The following is a 20,220-nucleotide window of genomic DNA, read 5'->3' on the forward strand; positions in this document are numbered from 1 at the left end:
CCCCTGCCAAGCTCCTCCCACCAAGCCTGCCACGTGACAGGCCCCTGCTGGTCACACACAGCCCCACAGGACAGCTGTCGCCAGGAGGGGACCCCAGGACAAGTGCCCTGGGAAGCTGATCCACACTGGGACTTGGGAAGTGGAGTGGCAGGAAAGAAGCAAAAAGAGGCCTTGTTAGGAAAAGCAGCAGGGCTGGCTCAGGGGGGCCAAAGGGCTCCAAGTTCCCCTCTTGCCTGAGCCCGCCCTTGCCCCCAGTCTTCCTTCATTCCTAAATATTTCAGGCACAAATAAATAGAAATGAACATCACACACAGCAAAAATGACTTTTTTAAAAAATTGCTGTAGCTTGTGGGTGCTCCCGGGGCGTACACAGAGGAATGGTGCGGTCCTCAGCTCTGGGGGCCGTTCTTATGACCCTCCGGCTGTACGCAGGGGACAGGCCAGGTGCCTGGCTGGGCTGGGACAGTCGTTTACTGGGCTGGCACAGGCTGGGGGGTCTCCCGCCCACTCTCGGCAGACCCCTCCAGCCCGTTCTGCTCTGACCCCGGCTCCGGGCTCTCCAGGGCGTGCCGGGTGTCAGCCTGCCACAGCTGCACCAGGTCCGTGGGGGTCTTTCCTTCCTGGGGGAAACAAGAGGATATCTAGTCACAGTTCAGAAGTCTGTACAAAGAGGTGCCCTCATCTACGCCAGTGGTTCCCAACTGGGAGCAACTGGCAATGTCTGGAGACATTTTTGGTTATGACACCGGAGGAGGGGGTGCTACTGGCATCTTGATTAGAGGCCAGGGATGCTGCTCAAACATCCGATAATGCATGGACAGTCCCCCCACGACAACGAATTATCCCACCCAAAACGTGGGAGATTGAGAAGCCCTCATTTACACCTTCCCCTTATCTTCCTAACTATCCCATTATCTCCTCAACCTCTCTTTTTTCTTTCATATAGCTAGCTTTTTTTAAACAATTGAAGTATAGTTGATGTACAATATTATATAAGTTACAGGTGCACAATACAGTGATTCATAATTTTTAAAGGTTATACTCCACTTAGAGTTATTATAAAATATTGGCTATATTCCGTGTTGTACAATATATCCTTGTAGCTTATATCATACATAACAGTTTGTACCTCTTAATCTCCTACCCCTATATTGCACCCCCCAGCCTTTCTTGAGTCAAGGTCCCCCCTTACCCAATTCTCCTCTCTTTTGTGATTGCTCTGGGCCCCAAAGAAGAGCTTGGACGGAGGGACATAGGCTCCTAAAGGAACTGGAGGGCCACAGGAGCCAACACAGGGTGCTAGGAACAATCGTGCTGACTGAGTGCTTAGCTTCCTTCCGCCTCTGTCCCTCCACGATTTTGGCCTCCCTGAGCCTGGACATTAGGACCACCTGTGGTCTACTTGGGGGCCTTTGGGAAATCCTCCTCCTGTCCCTCCTGGCTGTTTTCTCCACTAAGATTTTCTGGATGTAGAGAAGCATAGAGAGAGTTGGGAAGCCGGGTGGGCCCCCAATCTCCTGGGGCCCAGAGAAACCCTCCACTGTGAGACTGCCCCAAGGGCAGGCCGGCCGAGTCTTGCTCAGTTCTGTATTTCTTCCAAGTGCCCAGCACAGGGCCTAGGAGAGCAGTGCACACTGTTTACTGAATCAGGAAAGGAGTGGATTTACCAGGTTCTTGCTCATCATGTCAGCCCCGTGCAGGAGCAGCAGTTTGATGATTTTGTAGCGATTGAGCCTCACGGCGTCATGCAGGGCGCTGTCCCCTTCCTAGAACCAGTGAGACATTCAGCATGGCCCACGGGGGCATGTGGGAGCCCTCAGGGGGCATAGGGAGCCCCCTATGGTGGGGCTGGGCATGAAGGAACCCAGACACTCACTCTGTCTTTGGCATTGATGTCCAGGCCCAGGGATAGAAAGTGTTCCACGATCTCCACGTGCCCCGTCCGGACTGCCACATGCAGGGGGGTGCTCAGCAGCTGGGTGGGGAGGAATCAGGAATTGCTGGCTGAAGGGACCTGGACTGTGATGCCTCTGGGAGGGGGCTGTCTTAACTCTAGCCTAATTCTCCCAAGGAGGGGCAGGGAACGCTGTAATTTCCCATCACCCTATCTGATGATCAGCTCTAAGGCTTTACATGCCACCTCCTCGGGGAAGCCTTCTATGATTCCCCTCTCACCCGGATGTGAGCAACTGCTCACTCCTCTGCCCTTTTAAAATAATTATAGTAGATGCCATTTATTGAGAAATGACTATGTGATGAGCACAGCAAAATCTTACAAAACATTAGCCTTATGTTGAATAAATAATTAATTTACATAAATTTTCCCATCCAATCTATACAAGAACTCTGCAAGACATTTTATAGATGAGCAACAGAGGCTCAGAGGCTGTCACTTGTTCAAGGTTATATACAAAGGATTGAGTGAACTAAAAATGGTGGATGAATAAATAAGTGAACAGATGAATAAATGAGTGGATGGATGGATAGATAGACAGATAGAAGGATGATGAACGATGGCATGGGTGAACAAATCCTGCCTCTTTGGGTGGTCCCAAAGCCGCCAAGCTAGTGGATCTCTTCTCCTCCCCTCTCCTCTGCTCTTCCTCCCATCCCCAGATGGTGGTCTCCAAGGGGCTGCAGCTGATGGCAAGGACCCATCCCTGGGCTCTGCAGCCACTCCAGAAACCAGACTAGCTCACTACCCTCCTGCTCTCTGCTTTTCTACCCTCTGCTTCTCTCCCCCCCCACCCCTCCGCCCTGCTACCCCAACATCTGTGAGCATTATGGCCTCACCTTATCCCTCACATTGGTGTCTGCTCCCCGGCTTTGCAGAAGCTTCACCACCTCCAAGTGGCCCCCACGGCAGGCCCAATGCATGGCTGTGCAGTCCAGCTAGAAAGGAAGGGTGGAGCCTAATTGCAGAGCTACAGGGAAGAAAGTGCCCTGGGGGAAACGACCCCAGCCAAGAGGGCAGGCAGATATCCAGGGAAGGATAGGGCCACTCCAATGACTGAGCAATGGATGGAGTGGAGACAAAGAACCCTCCGGGTCCATCTCGTCCAAGCCAGATTTACAGAGGAGGCTCAGGGAGGAGATGGGGCCCCCCAAGGTCATACAACCTTGGCCTGGCCCCCAAGGCAGCTTGTTTATGTCCCAGTTTGGAGGTTTGCAGGGATAGGGAATCTATGAGTGCTGGACCCACCTCCTGCCCCTCACCCAATACCTGCCCTCTTGCTCACCCGATCCTGGAAGTCCACAGTGACCCCACTCTCTAGAAGCTTCTCCAGGATCTCCATGTGGCCCTCCAGGGAAGCTCGGTGCAGTGCTGTCCGGTGGAACTGTCCCCAGAGAAACTGTCAGGGTCTAAACTCTGGCCCCAGGCCTGAGCCCATCGCCCACCCAAGTTGAGCCCAGGCCTTATCCCAGCCCAATTCTGACCCCTGTTCCCCGGTCCCCATATCTTCCATGTTCCGCCAGCTCCTTCATGCTCTATCTGGATCTTGGAGGCCTCCTATGCACTGGGGACTCTGACCTTCTCACTGCCCCCTAAACACACAAGCTGTTGCCTGTGCCCAAATGCCCATTTTGCCCATACTCCCTGTGAGCGCTTGATGAATTCTTGTAACTCCATGAAGATGCAGCTCAAGTGTCATCGACTTCTTGAAACCTCTAGGCCATAGCTGTCCCAGGGGTCCAGACAACCCTCCACTGTGATAGACAGTCAAAGGCAAGCTGAGTCTTACTTGACTATTTCCCCTGAGTGCCTTGCCCAGGACCAGGATGGGCAGGTGCACCCTGATTACTGATTCAAGGAGGGAATGAACTTCCTTTCCAATGCAGTCGGCTTTCTGCTTTGGTCTCTTGAAACACTCAGGCCAGAGGGCATATCTTTCCATATTCTAATGATCCAGTTGTGCATCAGTCTCCCAGCTACTGTCAACCCTGGTCTTTTTGGTTTTGTGCTCCTAGCACCTAGCACAACGCGCAGAGGCAGGAGATGCTCAGCTAGACCAAGAGGATTAAAACTCTGGAATCTAAAAAGTGGAAGGGACATGTAGTCTAAGCCTGCAGTAATGCAGGCTGAAGGGGGTGACCATTAATTTGCTCAATCCCAGGATATGGTCTCGAGAGAGCATCCTACAAAGTATGAAAGAGGCAGTTTCAGGGAAAACAAAAAGAAGTATGATGGGTGACGGAAACATTTTGAAAATCGTGGGGATGGGTGCACAACATTATAAATGTAATTAATGCCACTGAGTTGTACACTTAAAATTGATTTGGCATGTCTCATGTTTTATATATATATATTTTAACCTTAAGATAAAAATAACTGTTAAAAGTATGATATACAATGCAACACAAAATATCATATCCAAGCATGTGCTTTAATAGTTTTTTCATTGGATAAATATGTATTGAAGCACTAATATTCTATTTGATCCCCATAACATGCCCTGAGGGGAGGAGCCAGCTTTACGAAGGAGGAAACAGGCACAGAGAGGTGACGGGCCCAGCCACAGGTCCCAGAACTAGGGAATGGTACAGGTGGGATTCGAGTCCATATCTCCTGGTCTTGGACTCTGTATTGATTCCATTCCATTTTTTCCCCTAAAAATCCAGGTGTTTATTACTCTGGGGTTGGTTCAAGTTGGAAAGGGTCTAAGGATTTAGAAAAACTCCTGTGTGGGGAAGGGGGCATCCCACATCTTCTGAGGGGCCCCCTCCCAAAGGACACCCACACCTCTTCTCAAAGAATGCACAAGCGGGCGGGGTGCGGGCGTCAGCTCTGAAAGGGAGGCCGGCACAGGTGCAGGGCCCGATGGGAACATCACCTGATCGCAGGTGTCGGGGGAACCCCCGTCCGCCAGGAACTTCTCAATGACCTTCATTTGCCCCTCCACCGCCGCTTTCAGGAATGTCTCCGCGTCCACAGGGCCGGTCTGGAGAGAGCGAACGCAGTCCCTGGGGGCCGCTCCGCTGTGATCTGAGCCATTCCCCCTCCCCTGGCTCCCCCTGCCCACACAGGTGTCCTCCCCAGGACCCTTACGATCTCCTCCGGCTCTGGAGGTGGCTCCTGGGAGGCTGCCAGGGCTTCCCGCTTCTTCTGCTTGCGTTTTTTCCGCAGCTGGATGAGGTTCTGGATCCCACCCACGTCGATGATCTCCCTCCGCAGGTCTAGGGATGTTTTACGCACGCGCTCTTGACCCTGCGTGGGGATAGCCAATCAAGCCCCGCACTGGGGCACAGAATGTGGGGCTTGGGGACCTCTGAGCTATGCTGGAGGTGGAGGACAGGGGGAGCCTCTCAAGGGAGAAAGAATCCAGGTCTAGCTCTGCCGCCTAGGACTAGGTGAAGCCAATGAGACTGAGACACAGATGCACGGGGGGGGGGGGGGGGGCTTGAGGGGGCTGCCTGGGAGCTGCCCAGCTTCAAGGCTCCACATAGGGTGGGGAGTTGATGAGGAAATCTCAAGGGCAGTTCTTAGCCCAGGCCTCCAGAACAGGGTACGAATTCTCATCTCTCCATGCAACTCTCTCTCTCTCCCTCCATCCGTTCCTCCCTGCCTCTCTCTCTCTCTCTCTCTCTCTCTGGCCATAAAAGTAATACAGAAACATAAAAGCTCTGAAGAGAAAGCCCTTCTCTCCCAGAGGAACTTCTATCATAGCTCCGTTGATGCCCTTTCAGACATGCATCCTACGGGATCATCCTCCACACAGTGGTCTGGAAACTCTGCTTTTCTCTTATCAGCGTGCAGATGTCTCCTGTCAGCACACACAGCCTCCCCCAGCCCATTAACACCTGCATCATGCCCTGTTGTATGGCTGCCCCAACACTGCTGCTTCCAAAATGAGTCCCGTAGGATCTTGTACACATGCAGATTCTGACTTAGCAGGCGTGGGGAGGAAAACTTCCCCCCTCTTCACTTCTAAGTTCTTTGGCTGGTCTAATAATTAAATTGATGTAAGACTGATTAATAGGAGAAAAACAAATTTAATTTCGTATGTATGGTAGTCCATAAAAATATGAGACTCAAAGAAGTGACCAAAGCAGGCAGCTTTTACACATTTTAGACAAAGAAACAATAGATGTGTGCCATATTGAAAAGACAAAGGAGTTTGTTTTTGGAGGAACTAATTAGTGAAGAAACAAGTTTTGTTTATATAGCCTTCTCAGCCCTGAATTCCTGATATCTAGTGATAAGGAAGCTTTCTACTTTCCTGATATAGGGAGGGTAACTTCCCATGGCAGATTTATTTGCTACTTTCAGGGGAACAAAGGAGGGTCAGAGTGTCCTTCTTGCACTGGCTTTTTCTCAGATAACTTTAGTTATAAATAATCAGTATGGGGCTTCCCTGGTGGCGCAGTGGTTGAGGGTCCGCCTGCCGATGCAGGGGACACGGGTTCGTGCCCCGGTCCGGGAGGATCCCGCATGCCGTGGAGCGGCTGGGACCGTGAGCCATGGCCGCTGAGCCTGCGCGTCCGGAGCCTGTGCTCCGCAACGGGAGAGGCCACAGCAGTGAGAGGCCCGTGTACCGCAAAAAGAAAAACAAAATCAGTACGCCAAAGTGGTATATTTGGGGGTGGCATATTCTGCTCTCCTTCACACATATGAGATGGGGCTGAGATGCTGCATCGCTAACATCTCCCGGGGATGCTGAGCTGCTGGAGGAGCACCAGGAGGGGCAAGGCTGTAACTGCCTGGTCTGTCTCCTGAGAGCACAGATACTGAGTTCTCCTAGCACTTACCTTAACCTTTTGTAAGGATGGACTCTGAGGCCTGTGGTGCTTCTCATCCTCCAACACCAGCATCTCCATGGGCAGCTTCTGATGGGTGGTTCCTCGGAGTTTCTGGTGAGCCAAGGACAGGACGGGTTCCGGGCCTGCCTGCAGTGCCTGGGGGGCCAGATAGCCTAGCCCACAACAAATTCAAGGACCCCAAGGACCTCCTCCGGTGTGACCTCCCAGCCCGTCATCTGCCCCACTCCTCTCTGGTCCAGAAGGCCCCAGGTCAGAGCCAGGCTCCCCGGCCCCAACCCCAGTTCAAACACCTGTGTACTGACTGCCCTGGGTCCCCAGCAAAACAGGATTAAGGGCTACTGGAATGAGTTTTCATGAAATTAAACATACTCACTTTTTTCAAGCACTGAGGTTTTGGGGGTTTTGGTGTTTAATATTCACTTTGATGAAATACTTGAGATGAGATGATAGTTTTGTTTTTTGTTGCTGTTTTTTGTTTTTTTTTCCTTTTAGCGGTACGCGGGCCTCTCACTGCTGTGGCCCCTCCCGTTGCGGAGCACAGGCTCCGGACGCGCAGGCCCAGCGGCCATGGCTCACGGGCCCAGCCGCTCCGCTGCATGTGGGATCTTCCCAGACCGGGGCACGAACCCGTATCCCCTGCATCGGCAGGCGGACTCTCAACCACTGCGCCACCAGGGAGGCCCCTGTTGCTGTTTTTTAGTGGGCTTACCTGACAATACAAAAATTCGGCAACTCTGTCGGTTACCAACTTCTTTCCCTCAGATTTTACTGATCCGGGAAATCCTAGAGCATGGAAACTGTTGCTTTCAGGGAACCTGAGGGGTAGGACCCGCAGCTCCCCAGCTCTCAGCTTGATGTGAACTCTAAGTATTAACCTTATTCTCGTTTCAGTAATATGGGGGAAACTCTGTCCAAGTCTCCTCCTCACTTGTAGCTCCAACTTGCCTGGACTACTTCCTCATGGTCGCTTCCTCTCGTCTAAAGGAAAGCACTCTTTGTTAAGTGCTGGCGCCCCTGTCTCTGAAGTCCCCATGTACCGGGGACATTTGTCCAGGCTGGAGGGTGCTGAGTCCAGGTGGCAGCTGGGGAGGAATGACCTCCCTTACAGAGCTCTCAGCTGCCTTTGTCGTTCGACACCGAGCTCCGCTGTTATGCTCTTCAAGTGTCAGTTGAGGGCTGATTTTCCAGGTCTTTATTTCGAATGTTCTGTTGTCCACTGGCATCTCCCTTCCATGTCAGGCTTGCATGGTTTGAGGTCTCCCCAGTGCCGGCCTTGCCTGAAATGCTGCATCCTCACCCAGGGACAAGATCACCTAGGGCTTCAGCTACTACTGCATGTGGGGCCCTGGCTGGGCTCCTGGAGCATCTAGAGTGGGCTTGGTTTTAATCATCTTGGCATCCCCAGCACTGATGACAAGAGTCAGCACGTAGTAGGTGCTCAGCAAATGTTTGGAGAATAAATGAATGAATGAGTTCACGGATGGTGGCAGGCGGGCTCAGCAGCTCTGCACACCTCCGAGTCCTCAGTGATGACCTAGCCCAGTAAGGCCCCCGCAAGAGAGCCTCAGCCCCTGGCCTGGTCTCCAAGACCCTCCTTCCCTACCCACCCCATGAAGAGGGTGCAGGCTGAACAGAGGTTCTCCTCTAAGAATGCTGCTGGGCTGGGGCCTGGTGGGAACAACTGGGGACTCTAACGCCTGCCCACGCCTTACCCAGACTCCACAGCGCCTCGCTTCAGATTTGTCTCTGTAGGTTGGCATACAGTAGGTGCTCAAGAAATGCTTATTGAATTGGGTGTTTGTCGGTGAAACACAACCCAACAAAACTTCCACCTTACTTCATAGATGGCTGCACAGAGGAAATGAGAGAATGCCTGTCCAATGCGTAGCACGGTGCCCAGCATGTAGGAGGCACCAGTGGTGAGGCTGGCTCTGTGGGCACCTGGGGCCCTGAAAGCCCTGCTGCTATATTTGTTGGATGAATGAATGGATGAGGACTGCTCCGTGTCCCCTTGCTGAAGGTCTCTGTGTCCAGTGGCGGCACTCCAGAAATGGCTCAGCAACATGACTCACCTGCCTGGCCCTGGTGCACTTGCCCTGGGGGAATGAGAAATGGCATTCCTGGAGATCCAGGGATGCCCTGGCGGGGACTCAGCAGGCTCAGTCCAGGTCCTTCCCAGCCAAACCTCTCCTCCCTTCCCTAGTCCTCATCTCTTCTTCCACCAGAGTCCTGACCCTTCCCTCTTCCTCACCTCCATTCAGTCACTCTTCCTTTTTAGAATGGAGTCTACATCTACACTGATTTATCTCTTCCCTCCCATTCCTGTTAGGGCCAGTCTTTCCCCCTCCAAGTCCTTCTCAGGGCTGTCAGAGCTGCCTTGCCAAAACAGGTCAGGTGGCACCACTATGCCTCACTCAACAACATGCAGTGGCTCCCCACTGCCCACAGAGTATCTTTGAGTATCTTCTAAGTATCTTTCATGTGGTCCTCACTGTCTGGTTTGTGCCCTGTCTCCCTTCCCAGCCTCAGCCCCTCCTGCCAGACTTTCTCCTGACAATCATGCATCCACTCACCCCAACGACAGGCGCCTGTTGTTTCCTTAGCCTGGAATACTCTCCCCCCTCCTGACCTCCATCCTTCAAGGGCCATCCTTGAAGGCCTGGCTCAAATGCCCTCCTGTCTACAGAGAAGTCCTCGAGGGCCCACGGTCGGCATGCCTCACCCACCCTTTGTGCTCCTTCACTTCTGAGTTACACCTCTATTTCACCCTTTTCCACTCTGCCTTGTTTCTTAGTTGACCGTGCACCTGACAGATGTCAGCTAAAATGAACACAGAGCTGGTAAAGAGGAGGCGGGGGCTGACCTTCCTGAGCCTCTCATTCCTCCCAGCACTGGGCTCTTGGAAGAGTAGACTCTAGGTCAAGTATTCATTTCCATAAAATGAAGAGTAGGACCAGCCCGCACCCTCCTCCCTGACTTCTTTATTCCAGAGAAAATACAGTTGCCCAGAGCCCCATGCTCAGACGCCTCCCCGGGCGTGGCTGACGGTCCTAGAAAACCCATGCTTCCTTTGCCAGCATCCCTTTCTCACTCTGCTCCCCGTCTTTATCCTTCCTCAGGAACCAAACACTGGAGTTTTTCCTGTCCCAGCCTCCCAGCCGGCAGCTGGGGGATCTCAGGGCCCCAATCCGCAGGCAGCATCCCAGCTGTCCTGCTCTGTGCAGCTCAGCCTGTCTCCTCGAGGCCCAGGTGGGTGGACATGGTCTCAGGGAACCCAGCTTGGCTCGCCCACTCCACTGTCTCTCAATTTGGGGGTTGAAGCCTCCGTCTCCCACTGACAGCAGCCCCCTCTCAGGAGCACCCTTCAGTAGGGCCAGCTGGGCCCCTGGGGACACCTGTCCTCCTTCCTGCCAGGTACGGCAGCCAGGCTCTTCCTTCCCTTGACAGCAGAGCTGGGTCTCCTCAGCACCCCCTTGGGCCCCACACCCCGCCCTACCTCTTTCTCCTCCTCCTGTGCCAGCCGCTCCTCGATGAGCGCCGCGGCCCTCTGCACCTCCTCGGAGTCCGCCATGGCACCACGCGCAACCCACCCCTGCAGGCTCCGGGGCCCCAGGGGCTTTATATGCCAGGGCTCCCACCCCCGCCCCGCTAGGCGCCTTTGTCATGAGCTCACCGACCCAATTCTCCAGCTGCCTCCGGACCTGTCACCTTCACCCCAGGCAGCCCCAAGGAGCAGGAGGCGGCAGGGACAGTTGCCACCCCCCAAACCCTGGCCTATTGGAGCCGGAGGGCCCAGTGCCCCGGGACCGAGAGCGGGGACTGCGGGAAGGAGCCTGCCCAGCCTCTGTCCTGAGTGCTGAGGCCCAGATGGGCCGGGCAGCCGCTCTGCACAACGGATCGCTGGCTGCTCTTAGTCCTGATGGCAGTGCCACCTGCTGGATGCCTGGAAACCCTGCCCAGCCAGTGCCAGTGAGGGAGCCTAAAGGCCGAATGTGGGGGCCCAAGATAAGCCCACATCCGCAGGCCGTCCCGTGAAAAGGCCCTGCCTGCTCCGGGGAGGGGCAAGACTCTGCCTCATCTGGGCTGGAGTGCCAGGCGGTGGGTGGTGGTAACAGCAGCCGCCTCCCTCTTTGCCCGCAGCTCACGCAGGCCTTTGCCTCTCTGGGGTCCCACAGTGCCCCCTAGTGAAGCATCGCTGCATTTGGCTGCAAGTCCACTTGTCCCTGACAAACCTCACCCATCAGTCTGTCGCAGGGGGCCTCTGTGGGACTTACATGGTCTTGTTTCAATGAGCCACTGGAAGGGCTGGAACACAGCGCCAAGCCCCGCTGACGAAGACACCAACTCTGACTGATCATCCTTCCCTCCCCGGTTTCCCAGGCAGGCCACCCTGACCGGTGGTCACTGAGAAAGAAAAATACTCTCAACTGGAGAAGAAGCAGACCTGTACTGCTCAGTTCCACACCTGGAACTGTGGGAGCGAGGCCTGGGTCACCACGACCCAGGTTGAACCTGCCAGTGAACCACAGACACCGCAGCCTTGTGGTTCTGTGACACTCACGTGGCCTGCCCTTAGCTAGACCACCTTATCTAAGGTCCCCCTCTCTGCTTACGTGCACATTTTCCCCTAAGGAAGCACAAGACCCGGCTCCTTCTTCCCTCTGGTTCCCTTGCTGGCAAGCCGACAGGCTCATCATCAAAATTTATCAGAGGTTTTGCTTTTACGTCGCCAAGGGTGCATGCAGCATCTGCAGGACATCCGCACACGTCTCAGTCCCGAGGGCCCGGCTCACGGGGCTGGAGCCGGAAGCCCGCGCCCTCGTGCTGCAGGAGCACAGCAGCAGGTGACTAACGCCGCCTTCCCGGGGGGCTGCCTTCGCTTTCAAAGCGACTTCACACCTGTTATCCCATGTAATCCTGCCAGCAGCTGAGAGGGGGGGCAGGGCAGGCGGCATCACCTCCACTGTAAAGACAAGCAACCCGGGTTCGGAGGTTAAGTGGCTTTTCCGGAGGACCCACGAGAACACAGGCCCGCATACTGGCAGTTCACAGTTCGCTCCACCGTCCTCTCTGCGGTGGAGAGCACGGAGCAGTAGCTGCTCTACCCGGAGCAGCTGGGGAGGCTGTGCACCCACCTGCTCCCACCCCAGAACTGGCTCCAGGGCTCCAGAGAGCTACAGGAGAACCCAAAGTCAAAGCCAGGCAAGAGAGAAGGAAGGAGCAAAAGGCTTTATTGATAAATATGCAGACGTGTCTGCACACAGGGACCTGCTGCGGGGCCGTGAGCAGACTGCAGACCCCCCACTGCCGGGGTTACAGCCAGGAGATGGCCCTGTGCAGGCCTCTGCCACGACAGCCCAGCCATCGGGACCACCTCATCTCTGCCAGCTGTGCTGGGGGCTGGGAGAGGCAGAGGCCGTCCTCAGGCTCCCCACCCCCGGGGCTCACGAGTGGTCCCCTCCCCTCTGGGGGGCTGGCACTGGGCCCAGGGCAGAGTCAGGGGGCAGGGGCAAGGGAGGGAGACAGCAGCTGCTTCAGACCCTGAGCAGAAAACCGGAGTGAGCACAGCCGGCAGCACCAGATGACAGACCTGGGCTCCAGGGGCCTCCGGGCTGGCCCTCGTGGCTTGAACCTGCCGCGGGAGAGAGGCAGGGTGGAGGGCCCTGGTTTGCCTTTTCTCTGACGAGGTTGGCAAGGCCTGTGTGTGGCAGCACACTGTTTCCTGGGTGCTGGGCACTGGTGGCCCATGGAGTCCCTGGGAAGCAGGGTCCCCTCAGGGCTCGCCCAGCAGCCATACACGAGAGGCTCCCCTGGAGAAAAGAACGGCTCTCAAAGGCAGCGGCAGGGTGGGGGTGACTAGTGCTCCAGCCGGGAGGCCTCTCAGCCCTGCAGAGGCCTTCCCTGGTCTCTCTGCCCAGGGGTCCGTGGGCTCCTCAGTCCTGGGGCGGCGGGGGCTGGTTAATGATGACCTGGATGACAAAATCTTTCTGGATCTTGGTTTCCTGGAGCCGCGTGCGATCTGTGAGCAGCTTTCCAGAGAAGAACCATCGCTGCCAGGATGGCTCGATGCCCTCCTGGGTGTGCAGCTGCCTCTTGAGCTGCCCCACCGTGTCAGGCAGGCTGGCGCTGAGCCTCACGTCCTTGCCCGTGGAGAGGCGTACCTTCAGTGGGAACTCTCGGCGCACGCTGGGAGTGGGCTCGGGGGGCTCCAGGCTCTCCTCCTCAGTGTGCTCCAGAAGCAGGTTCACGGGTGGCGACAGGCAGTAGATGGGCAGCTGGTAGCGATTGCCCAGCTCATCGTAGCATTCACAGAGGGTGCCTGTGGGAAAGGCAGGGTGGTCAGAGTCGGCTTGGGGACCAACTGATATGGATTAACTTGTGTCCCCTCCACCAATTTCATGTATTGAAGCCCTAACCCCACCCCACCCCCAGTGTCACTGTATTTGGAGACAGGGGCCTATATGGGAGTATTTAAGGTTAAATGAGGTCATATAGGTGGGGCCCTGATCCAGTAAGGGTTGGTGCCCTTACAAGAAGAGACACCAGAAAGCTCAAGCTCTCTCTCTTCTCCCACAATGAGGACATAGAGAGCAGGTGGCCATCTACAAGCCAGGAAGAGAGCTCTCACCAAAAACCAAATCAGCTGCCACCTTGATCTTGGGCTTCTCGGACTCCAGAACTAAATTTCTGTTGTTTAATAAGCTACCCAGTCTGCAGTATTTTGCTATAGCAGCCTGAGCACACTGATACACCTGTCATCGTCATCCCACAGTCCTCAAACCCACCCTACAGGTCTTCCTGGGACAGCTGGTGGGAGCTCGAGGTAGAGGCAGGAAGACCTGGGCTGACATTCTGGCTCCACCAGGTACTGGCTCGTTCAACCCTAGAAAATTACTTAACTTTTCATTTGTTCATTCAACAACTCCTTCCTGAGCATATGTGCTGGGTGCTGGAGTTACAAGGATGAATGAAATAGCATAGGCCCTGCTTTTCATGACTTATACCCAGTGGGCCTCAATCTTCTTACTTGTACAATGTATTACATGTAGTTATACATTGATATTTACTGTATCTTGAGCACCTACTAAGTGCTGGGACTGGACTAAATGATGTTATGTGTATCTTGTTGAATCCTAACAGCCATCCGATGAGGTTGGTATCACCACTTTATAATTGTTTAGTCACTGAGGCTTTAAATTCAAGAAGCTCACGGTCACATAGCTAGGAAAAAGACACTCAGTTAAAACCCAGTCTCTGACTCTATAGAGTTTCCACTGTTGCCCTCTGCTTTACATAGTCCCAGGGGCCATTATGAAATTAAATGAGATAATGCAGTAGAAGCTTCTAGCTCGGTGCCCAGCACATAATAATACTCAACAGAAGGTTGTTACCTGAGATGTGCTGGGATCTCAAAGGGCCCTGAGCAATCTTTAGCTTGCTCTCATCACACTGCCTTGAGGTTTGCTGGTGTCTTTCCATGCCCTCGTCAGGCAAGCGGGGACTGTGTCTCATTTTTCTTGGTGTCCCACTCCTGGACCATGTTCATGAGGGCTGCTTGAATGAACAAGCGACTAGCCACACCTGCCACCCACCAGCCTGGATGGAAGCTCCTGACATGGGGCTGGCCACTGGCTCTCCTCCACCCTGATGGCCCCCTCGCTCCGGTGGGGAAAGCCCCGCCCTGCCTGCTCACCATGAGGCAAGGTAATGCTGGCTCCGTCCAGGATGGCCTGAGCCAGCTCGTGGTCGTTGGCCTCGGCTGCGTAGGCGGCAGCCTTGAGGGCGTCCCAGATCTCCTTGCGGCCCTCGAAGGCGGGCGCTGTGTCCCAGAACTCATCCCTCTTGCTCCGCAGCTGCCCATCGGTCATTGGGTAGTCGCTCTTCCACTTCAGACGCTCCTTCTTCAGGGGCTCGTTGCGTCCTGGGCAGGACAGAAGGGAGAAGCTCAGCATCTAGAAAGGCAGGGCTGTGGTCCACCCTCTCCCAGCCCTGCCTCCCTGGCCCTCACTGCAGTGGCTCCTGAGCGTTCGGGTCTCCGGGCCCTTTGCTGGAGTCAGGGAAGAGTCTGGAAACTGCACACACCCAACCTGGGGGTGTAAACCACTTCTGTTAGCAAACGCAGCATATACTGCCTTTATTGTTGTTGCTGCTGCTGTTTAAGTCTTAATTTTACTCTCTTTCTTTGATAATAAAGTAGGATGTGTTCAGTATTTTTAAAATCTGTAAAGAATGTAAAAAATTTAAAATCTGAAAAAAATAACTGCCACTGTTCACAGAGCCAGCTTGTGCCAGATCACAGGCTACTCATTTTAGCCTCAAAATGACCCAGCAGATGGGGAGACTAAGACCCAAAGAGCTTGTCATTGGTCTAAAGCCACACAGGTACCAATTTAATGCCAGGCTTTCTGACTCAGAAGGCCACCCTCTGACCACTGTCTGTACTGTGCTGCCATTGGGGAAAACTTACTTAAGAATTCCACCACTCAGAAGTAACCACTGCTGACACTTAGACATATTTCCTTCCAGCTTTCTTTCCCCCATTTTTCTCAGTAGAGTTGGGCTCATATCATACGATTTATTTTAAAAATATTCCTTGTTATAAAGAGGATTTTAAATGTTTTCATGCCAATATACAACTTTCTGTTTATTTCACACTTATATACTGTCCATGTATATTCATTCCCATGACTAAAAATTATAAACGTTTTTAATGTCTTGTTATTAATGTTCCACTATAAAGTTACAAAGCATGTTTTTAGAACCATAACCAACCAACCAAGAAACCCCTGCAGCCTCTGAAGAAGAAAACAATTCTGTTAAATGTCATGATTCTTGTTACCCAGCTCCAAGACAACTCCAGACCTCAGTCAAGATTGAGGGAAGAAGCATCTCTCAAAGGCTTTAGGAAGCTCAGTCACCTCAAAGCTGAAGGCAGAATGAGCCACAGGAGTGAGGTCTAAAGTACTTGGCTCCCGCTCTAACTCAGGTCCTGGGTGAGACGCGGAACTAAAGCTGAGGACTGCCCCCGTGGGCTGGGGCAGGAGTGGCGGCTCCTCAGGGGAAGAGAAGGACATTCACTGTCTACCAACTGTGTGAAAGAAAACCGTGTAAGCACTTTACTTATATATATCATCCCATTTCACCCTTCCAGTGGCTTTAGGTGGTAGGTGTTATTATTACTACTTCACAGATGATGGGACAGGCAGAGAGATTAAATGACTTGCCCGAGGTCACACAGTAAGTGACAGAGTGAGAGTTCCACCTCAGGTCAGACTGAATCCACAAACGGCCCTCCTGTGGGTTTGCCGCTACCAGTGCAGACAGAAAACTCTCAAGCCAGACATTTAATCTGAAGTGTTCCTGGGTTAGCCGAAGGAAATGCAAATCCTCTTTGTAGGAAAATAACTTCAGACCAGGCCTCAAAGAATTTCTGAGATGAAGTTCCAAGAAAAATTAATAATAAGGTCATAGTTTTTTTGTTTTTGTTTTTGTTTTTTAATCACAGCATACAAAGAAACAAGGCAATATGAGTCTGAGCCAGCAAAAACAACAGGCAAAAGAATCAGACCCACAAAGGCTTCAGATATGGGATTTATCAGACACAGATTACAAAATAACTGAGTTTAAGAAATGAGAGCCTTAAAAATATGAAGAGTGTATGGGAAAAACACCCACATAACTGTCATCAGAAGTATTCTGTGTGAACAGTAGAGGAGAAACACTAGAGATTTTTCTTTATAATGGGCTACTGATAAATGATGTTGGGACTACAGGTTCTCCATATAGAAAAACATGCAACAGGAGCCCTACCTCACGCCAGCCACAAAAATCAAAGCCAGGTGGCTCGGGACTTCCGTGGTGGTGCAGTGGTTAAGAATCCGCCTGCCAATGCAGGGGACATGGGTTCGAGCCCTGGTCCGGGAAGATCCCACATGCCGCGGAGCAACTAAGCCCGTGCGCCACAACTACTGAGCCTGTGCTCTAAGTCAACGAGCCACAACTACTGAGCCCGCGTGCTGCAACTCCTGAAGCCTGCGTGCTGCAACTCCTGAAGCCCATGAGCCTAGAGCCCATGCTCCGCAACAAGAGAAGCCACTGCAATGAGAAGCCCGCGCACCTCAACGAAGAGTAGCCCCAGTTCACCACAACCAGAGAAAGCCCGCACGTGGCAATGAAGACCCAACACAGCCAAAAATAAATTAAAGGAAAGAAAAAGAGAAAAAAGCCAGATGGCTCAAAGGCTTAAGTGTGAACGACAGAAAGGAGGCAGAAAGGCAGCACAGAAAATGACAGTATTGTCCATGTGCTTTTTTGAACAGGTTTGGTCTGGAGGTGTTTCTGCCTGGATCAATCAAGTAGCTCTGCATCATGATTTCTACCCCCTTTCTCTTTGGTCCTTTAGCATTGATGACTCCCTGACAAGAGCTTTGATCCATCAGGACTCACGGGCATTATGCAGTGACACCCTCGGGACCTCTGGGGTGCGGCATTTCTGCCCCTCCACTCAAGGATCCAGACGTCAGGGCTTTTTAACTTCTTGAGCTGTTTTCTAAAGCTTTCCTTTCTCCTTCCTCTTTGCCAGATGTCACTGGTCTCTTACTGGTCTCCATCTAACTGCTGCTCCTATGGGGTAGAGGTCAGGCCCAGCTAATGGGCCACTCCTAATCTGCTGAGAGTTGAGAAAGCTTTGTCAGCACTGTCAAAATTGAGAGCATATGGCTCTAGGAAAGAGGCTTCCTAAAGAAGAAACTAGGCTTCGGGACATGTGTTGTTCCTGCTCAGATGCCCCACCACCCCCTTACTTAAATGGTCAGGTTTTGGTTCTGTCCCTGACAATCAAGGCTGCTGGACTGGTGACCTCAGGACACCTAACGTGTAACTGTGTATGCATGCATCTCACTCTTTCTTTAATATGAACACAGCCCCATGGTGTCACCTTTCAAAGCTGTCACCTCAGGAGGCCCCCAGTACCTGAGGGATGCTTTGCTCGAATACCTGGCCTTCAGAGTCCCCTCCCCTCCACACGGAGAACAGCATGCTTTCCTGTCTGCGCTGTCAGAGACCCACTTCTCACCCCAGGATGGACACGATGCCGGTGAGCCTCCCCAAGTATTAACTGCATCTCCATCACCCAAGACACAAGGGCTTAAAAGTTCTTCGCCCTGCACGCTGGTCCTTTCAGGCTGAAAATATGAGAAAATATTAGAATGGGGTGGGGGTGGGGGTGGGAAGGGGGAGGGTTGATGTAAGAAAAGGGCAGCAGGAGCCCAGCCGTCTCAGCTGTCACTACACTTCTTCGCCAGAAGGGGGCAGGCGCAGCACCTCTGGGCCAGGGGCTGGCTCCCTTCACAGTGAGTCAAACACAGCACAAAAATATCCAGCAAAGTTGCCCAGGCCCAAGGCAAGCATGCACAAGAGACATGCCAAAATGTCCAGATCCCTACACACTAATGCTTACAATTTTAGGCACAAATACAGACAAAACAGAAAAGGAAGTTTTTACTCCAAACATAAAAAAAAGCAAATTGATGATGAGTATTTTAAATTTCATTTACTTAAAAAAAATGATTTTTAAAGTTAGTTGAGTCAAAAAATATTGGGCAGTGGAAGGGGTGTGAACACTTTTATATGCTGTACACATTGCTACAAACTTTCTGGAGGGTATTTGCTATGATACCAAAAAACTTAAAAGTGTGCATCCCTTTGGCTCACCGATTTGGTTTCTAAGAAAGTATTCTAAGAAAATAATCACAAGCGTGTGGGGAAAGTTCATCTACAAAGCTATTTAGCTCAGCCCGGTTTTCTAGAAATAAACTAAACGCACAGGAGAAAGGCTACATTAACATCTGTGCATCCCTAGCAGCCATTCTGTAATGGGGCAGAAGGAGGCTGAGTAACACGGGGAAATGTGCATCATACAGCGAGAAAGGTTAGAGAACAGCCAGCGCACCGTGCTCCAGTTTTTATTTCTAAAAACGTATGCAGGGCTTCCCTGGTGGCGCAGTGGTTGAGAGTCCGCCTGCCGGTGCAGGGGACACGGGTTCGTGTCCCGGTCCGGGAGGATCCTGCATGCCGCGGAGCGGCTGGGCCCGTGAGCCATGGCCGCTGAGCCTGCGCATCCGGAGCCTGTGCTCCGCAACGGGAGAGGCCACAACAGTGAGAGGCCCGCGTACAGCAAAAAACAACAACAAAAAAAAACAACAGAGTAACAGAAATGGTCCTTATCCCCAGTGAAGTTGACAAAAGAGAGATTTAAAAAACAAAATAAAAGATCAAGGTACACACCTGTATGGGGCGGGACAAAACACCCATGACAATCACGGGTCTCTGTGATTGTGGTGGGAAGGGAACTGAGCAGAGAATGTATGTTTCTGAGTAGACGCAAAAGCTGGGGTGTTGAGGGTTGCCTGAAACACCACCTGTGTTAGGACCTGCTGAGGTGCTGGTTAAAAAGGCAGCTTTGGACTTCCCTGGTGGCACAGTGGTTAAGAATCCGCCTGCCAATGCAGGGGAAATGGGTTTGATCCCTGGTCCGGGAAGATCCCACGTTCCGCGGAGCAACTACGCCTGTGTGCCACAACTACTGAGCCTGCGCTCTAGAGCTCACGAGCCACAACTACTGAGCCCACACGCTGCAACTACTGAAGCCCGTGCGCTCTAGGGCCCGTGTGCCGCAACTACTGAGCCCGTGTGCCACAACCACTAAAGCCCATGTGCCTAGAGCCCTTGCTCCGCAACAAGAGATGCCACCGCAATGAGAAGCCCGTGTACCACAATGAAGAGTAGCCCCCACTTGCTGCAACTAGAGAAAGCCTGCGTGCAGCAACGAAGACCCAACGCAGCCAAAAAAAAACCCACAAAAAAACAAAAACAGAAAGGCAGCTTCCCAGGGCCCACCTCAGACCCACTGAGCCAGAGTTGCAGGGCTAGGCTGGAGTAGGTACTCGATTCTGATTGAAGAACGCCACTTGTGAGCACAAGCAAAACAAAGTGGAAATGGCCCGCTCATCCACATGTTAACATCAGCTAGTCCAATGGATCGCCTCCAAAGTTGCTGCTGAGAGGAGATTCGGAGGGTAAAGGGGGAAGAGAGTGAGAGGGCACGATGTCTGGGTTGGGGGAGGATAATGATGGTGGACGCTGTGGTTTGGCCCGGATAATGAATGGTGTCTGGCAATACCACCCCCAAGGGATGGTGGTGAAAGGAGAGTGAGAGAGAGAACACTAAAGATCCTTTCCAATTTGCATAGAGCTGGAGTGCATCTATGAGTGTGTGTGCGTATGTGTGTGAGTCACACTGCTTAACTCAGAATAACTACACAAGAGGGGATCCTCAAGAACCCAAGGAAGGGCAGTGGGCCTGGCTGCTTCCCTCTGAATATCCCTGGCCCAGTGCAGGTTCTCAGCAAGTGTCTGCTGAGTTGAAAATGGAACTGACAAATGCACAGTGAACGGTGTGGG

At 52.9% G+C, this 20,220-nt stretch overlaps 2 protein-coding genes across 3 annotated transcripts in view; both read right to left on the bottom strand.

Annotated features, from left to right (window-relative positions):
- Nucleotides 1-317: 317 nt before the first annotated feature.
- ANKRD2 (ankyrin repeat domain 2) lies at nt 318-10,439 on the bottom strand. The gene is given in 10 exon segments (XM_081242586.1): nt 318-620; nt 1,668-1,766; nt 1,877-1,975; nt 2,794-2,892; nt 3,240-3,338; nt 4,833-4,940; nt 5,048-5,206; nt 6,748-6,849; nt 10,256-10,345; nt 10,347-10,439. Coding segments are annotated over 10 exon segments (1,083 nt in total). The 5' UTR covers nt 10,425-10,439; the 3' UTR covers nt 318-470.
- Nucleotides 10,440-11,973: 1,534 nt separating this feature from the next.
- UBTD1 (ubiquitin domain containing 1) overlaps nt 11,974-20,220 on the bottom strand; it is a 51,530-nt gene continuing 43,283 nt past the window's right edge. For both annotated transcript variants that reach the window (XM_081251546.1, XM_081251547.1), the window contains 2 exons: nt 14,453-14,680; nt 11,974-13,078 (listed from right to left, as the gene is read on the bottom strand). In XM_081251546.1, coding sequence (XP_081107672.1) covers nt 12,693-13,078; nt 14,453-14,680 — 614 coding nt within the window. In that variant the 3' untranslated portion in view covers nt 11,974-12,692. The remainder of the gene's footprint in view (nt 13,079-14,452; nt 14,681-20,220) is intronic.

Source organism: Mesoplodon bidens, assembly GCF_964165515.1.
Source record: "Mesoplodon bidens genome assembly, chromosome: 1".
In the NCBI taxonomy this organism is placed as follows: domain Eukaryota; kingdom Metazoa; phylum Chordata; class Mammalia; order Artiodactyla; family Ziphiidae; genus Mesoplodon; species Mesoplodon bidens.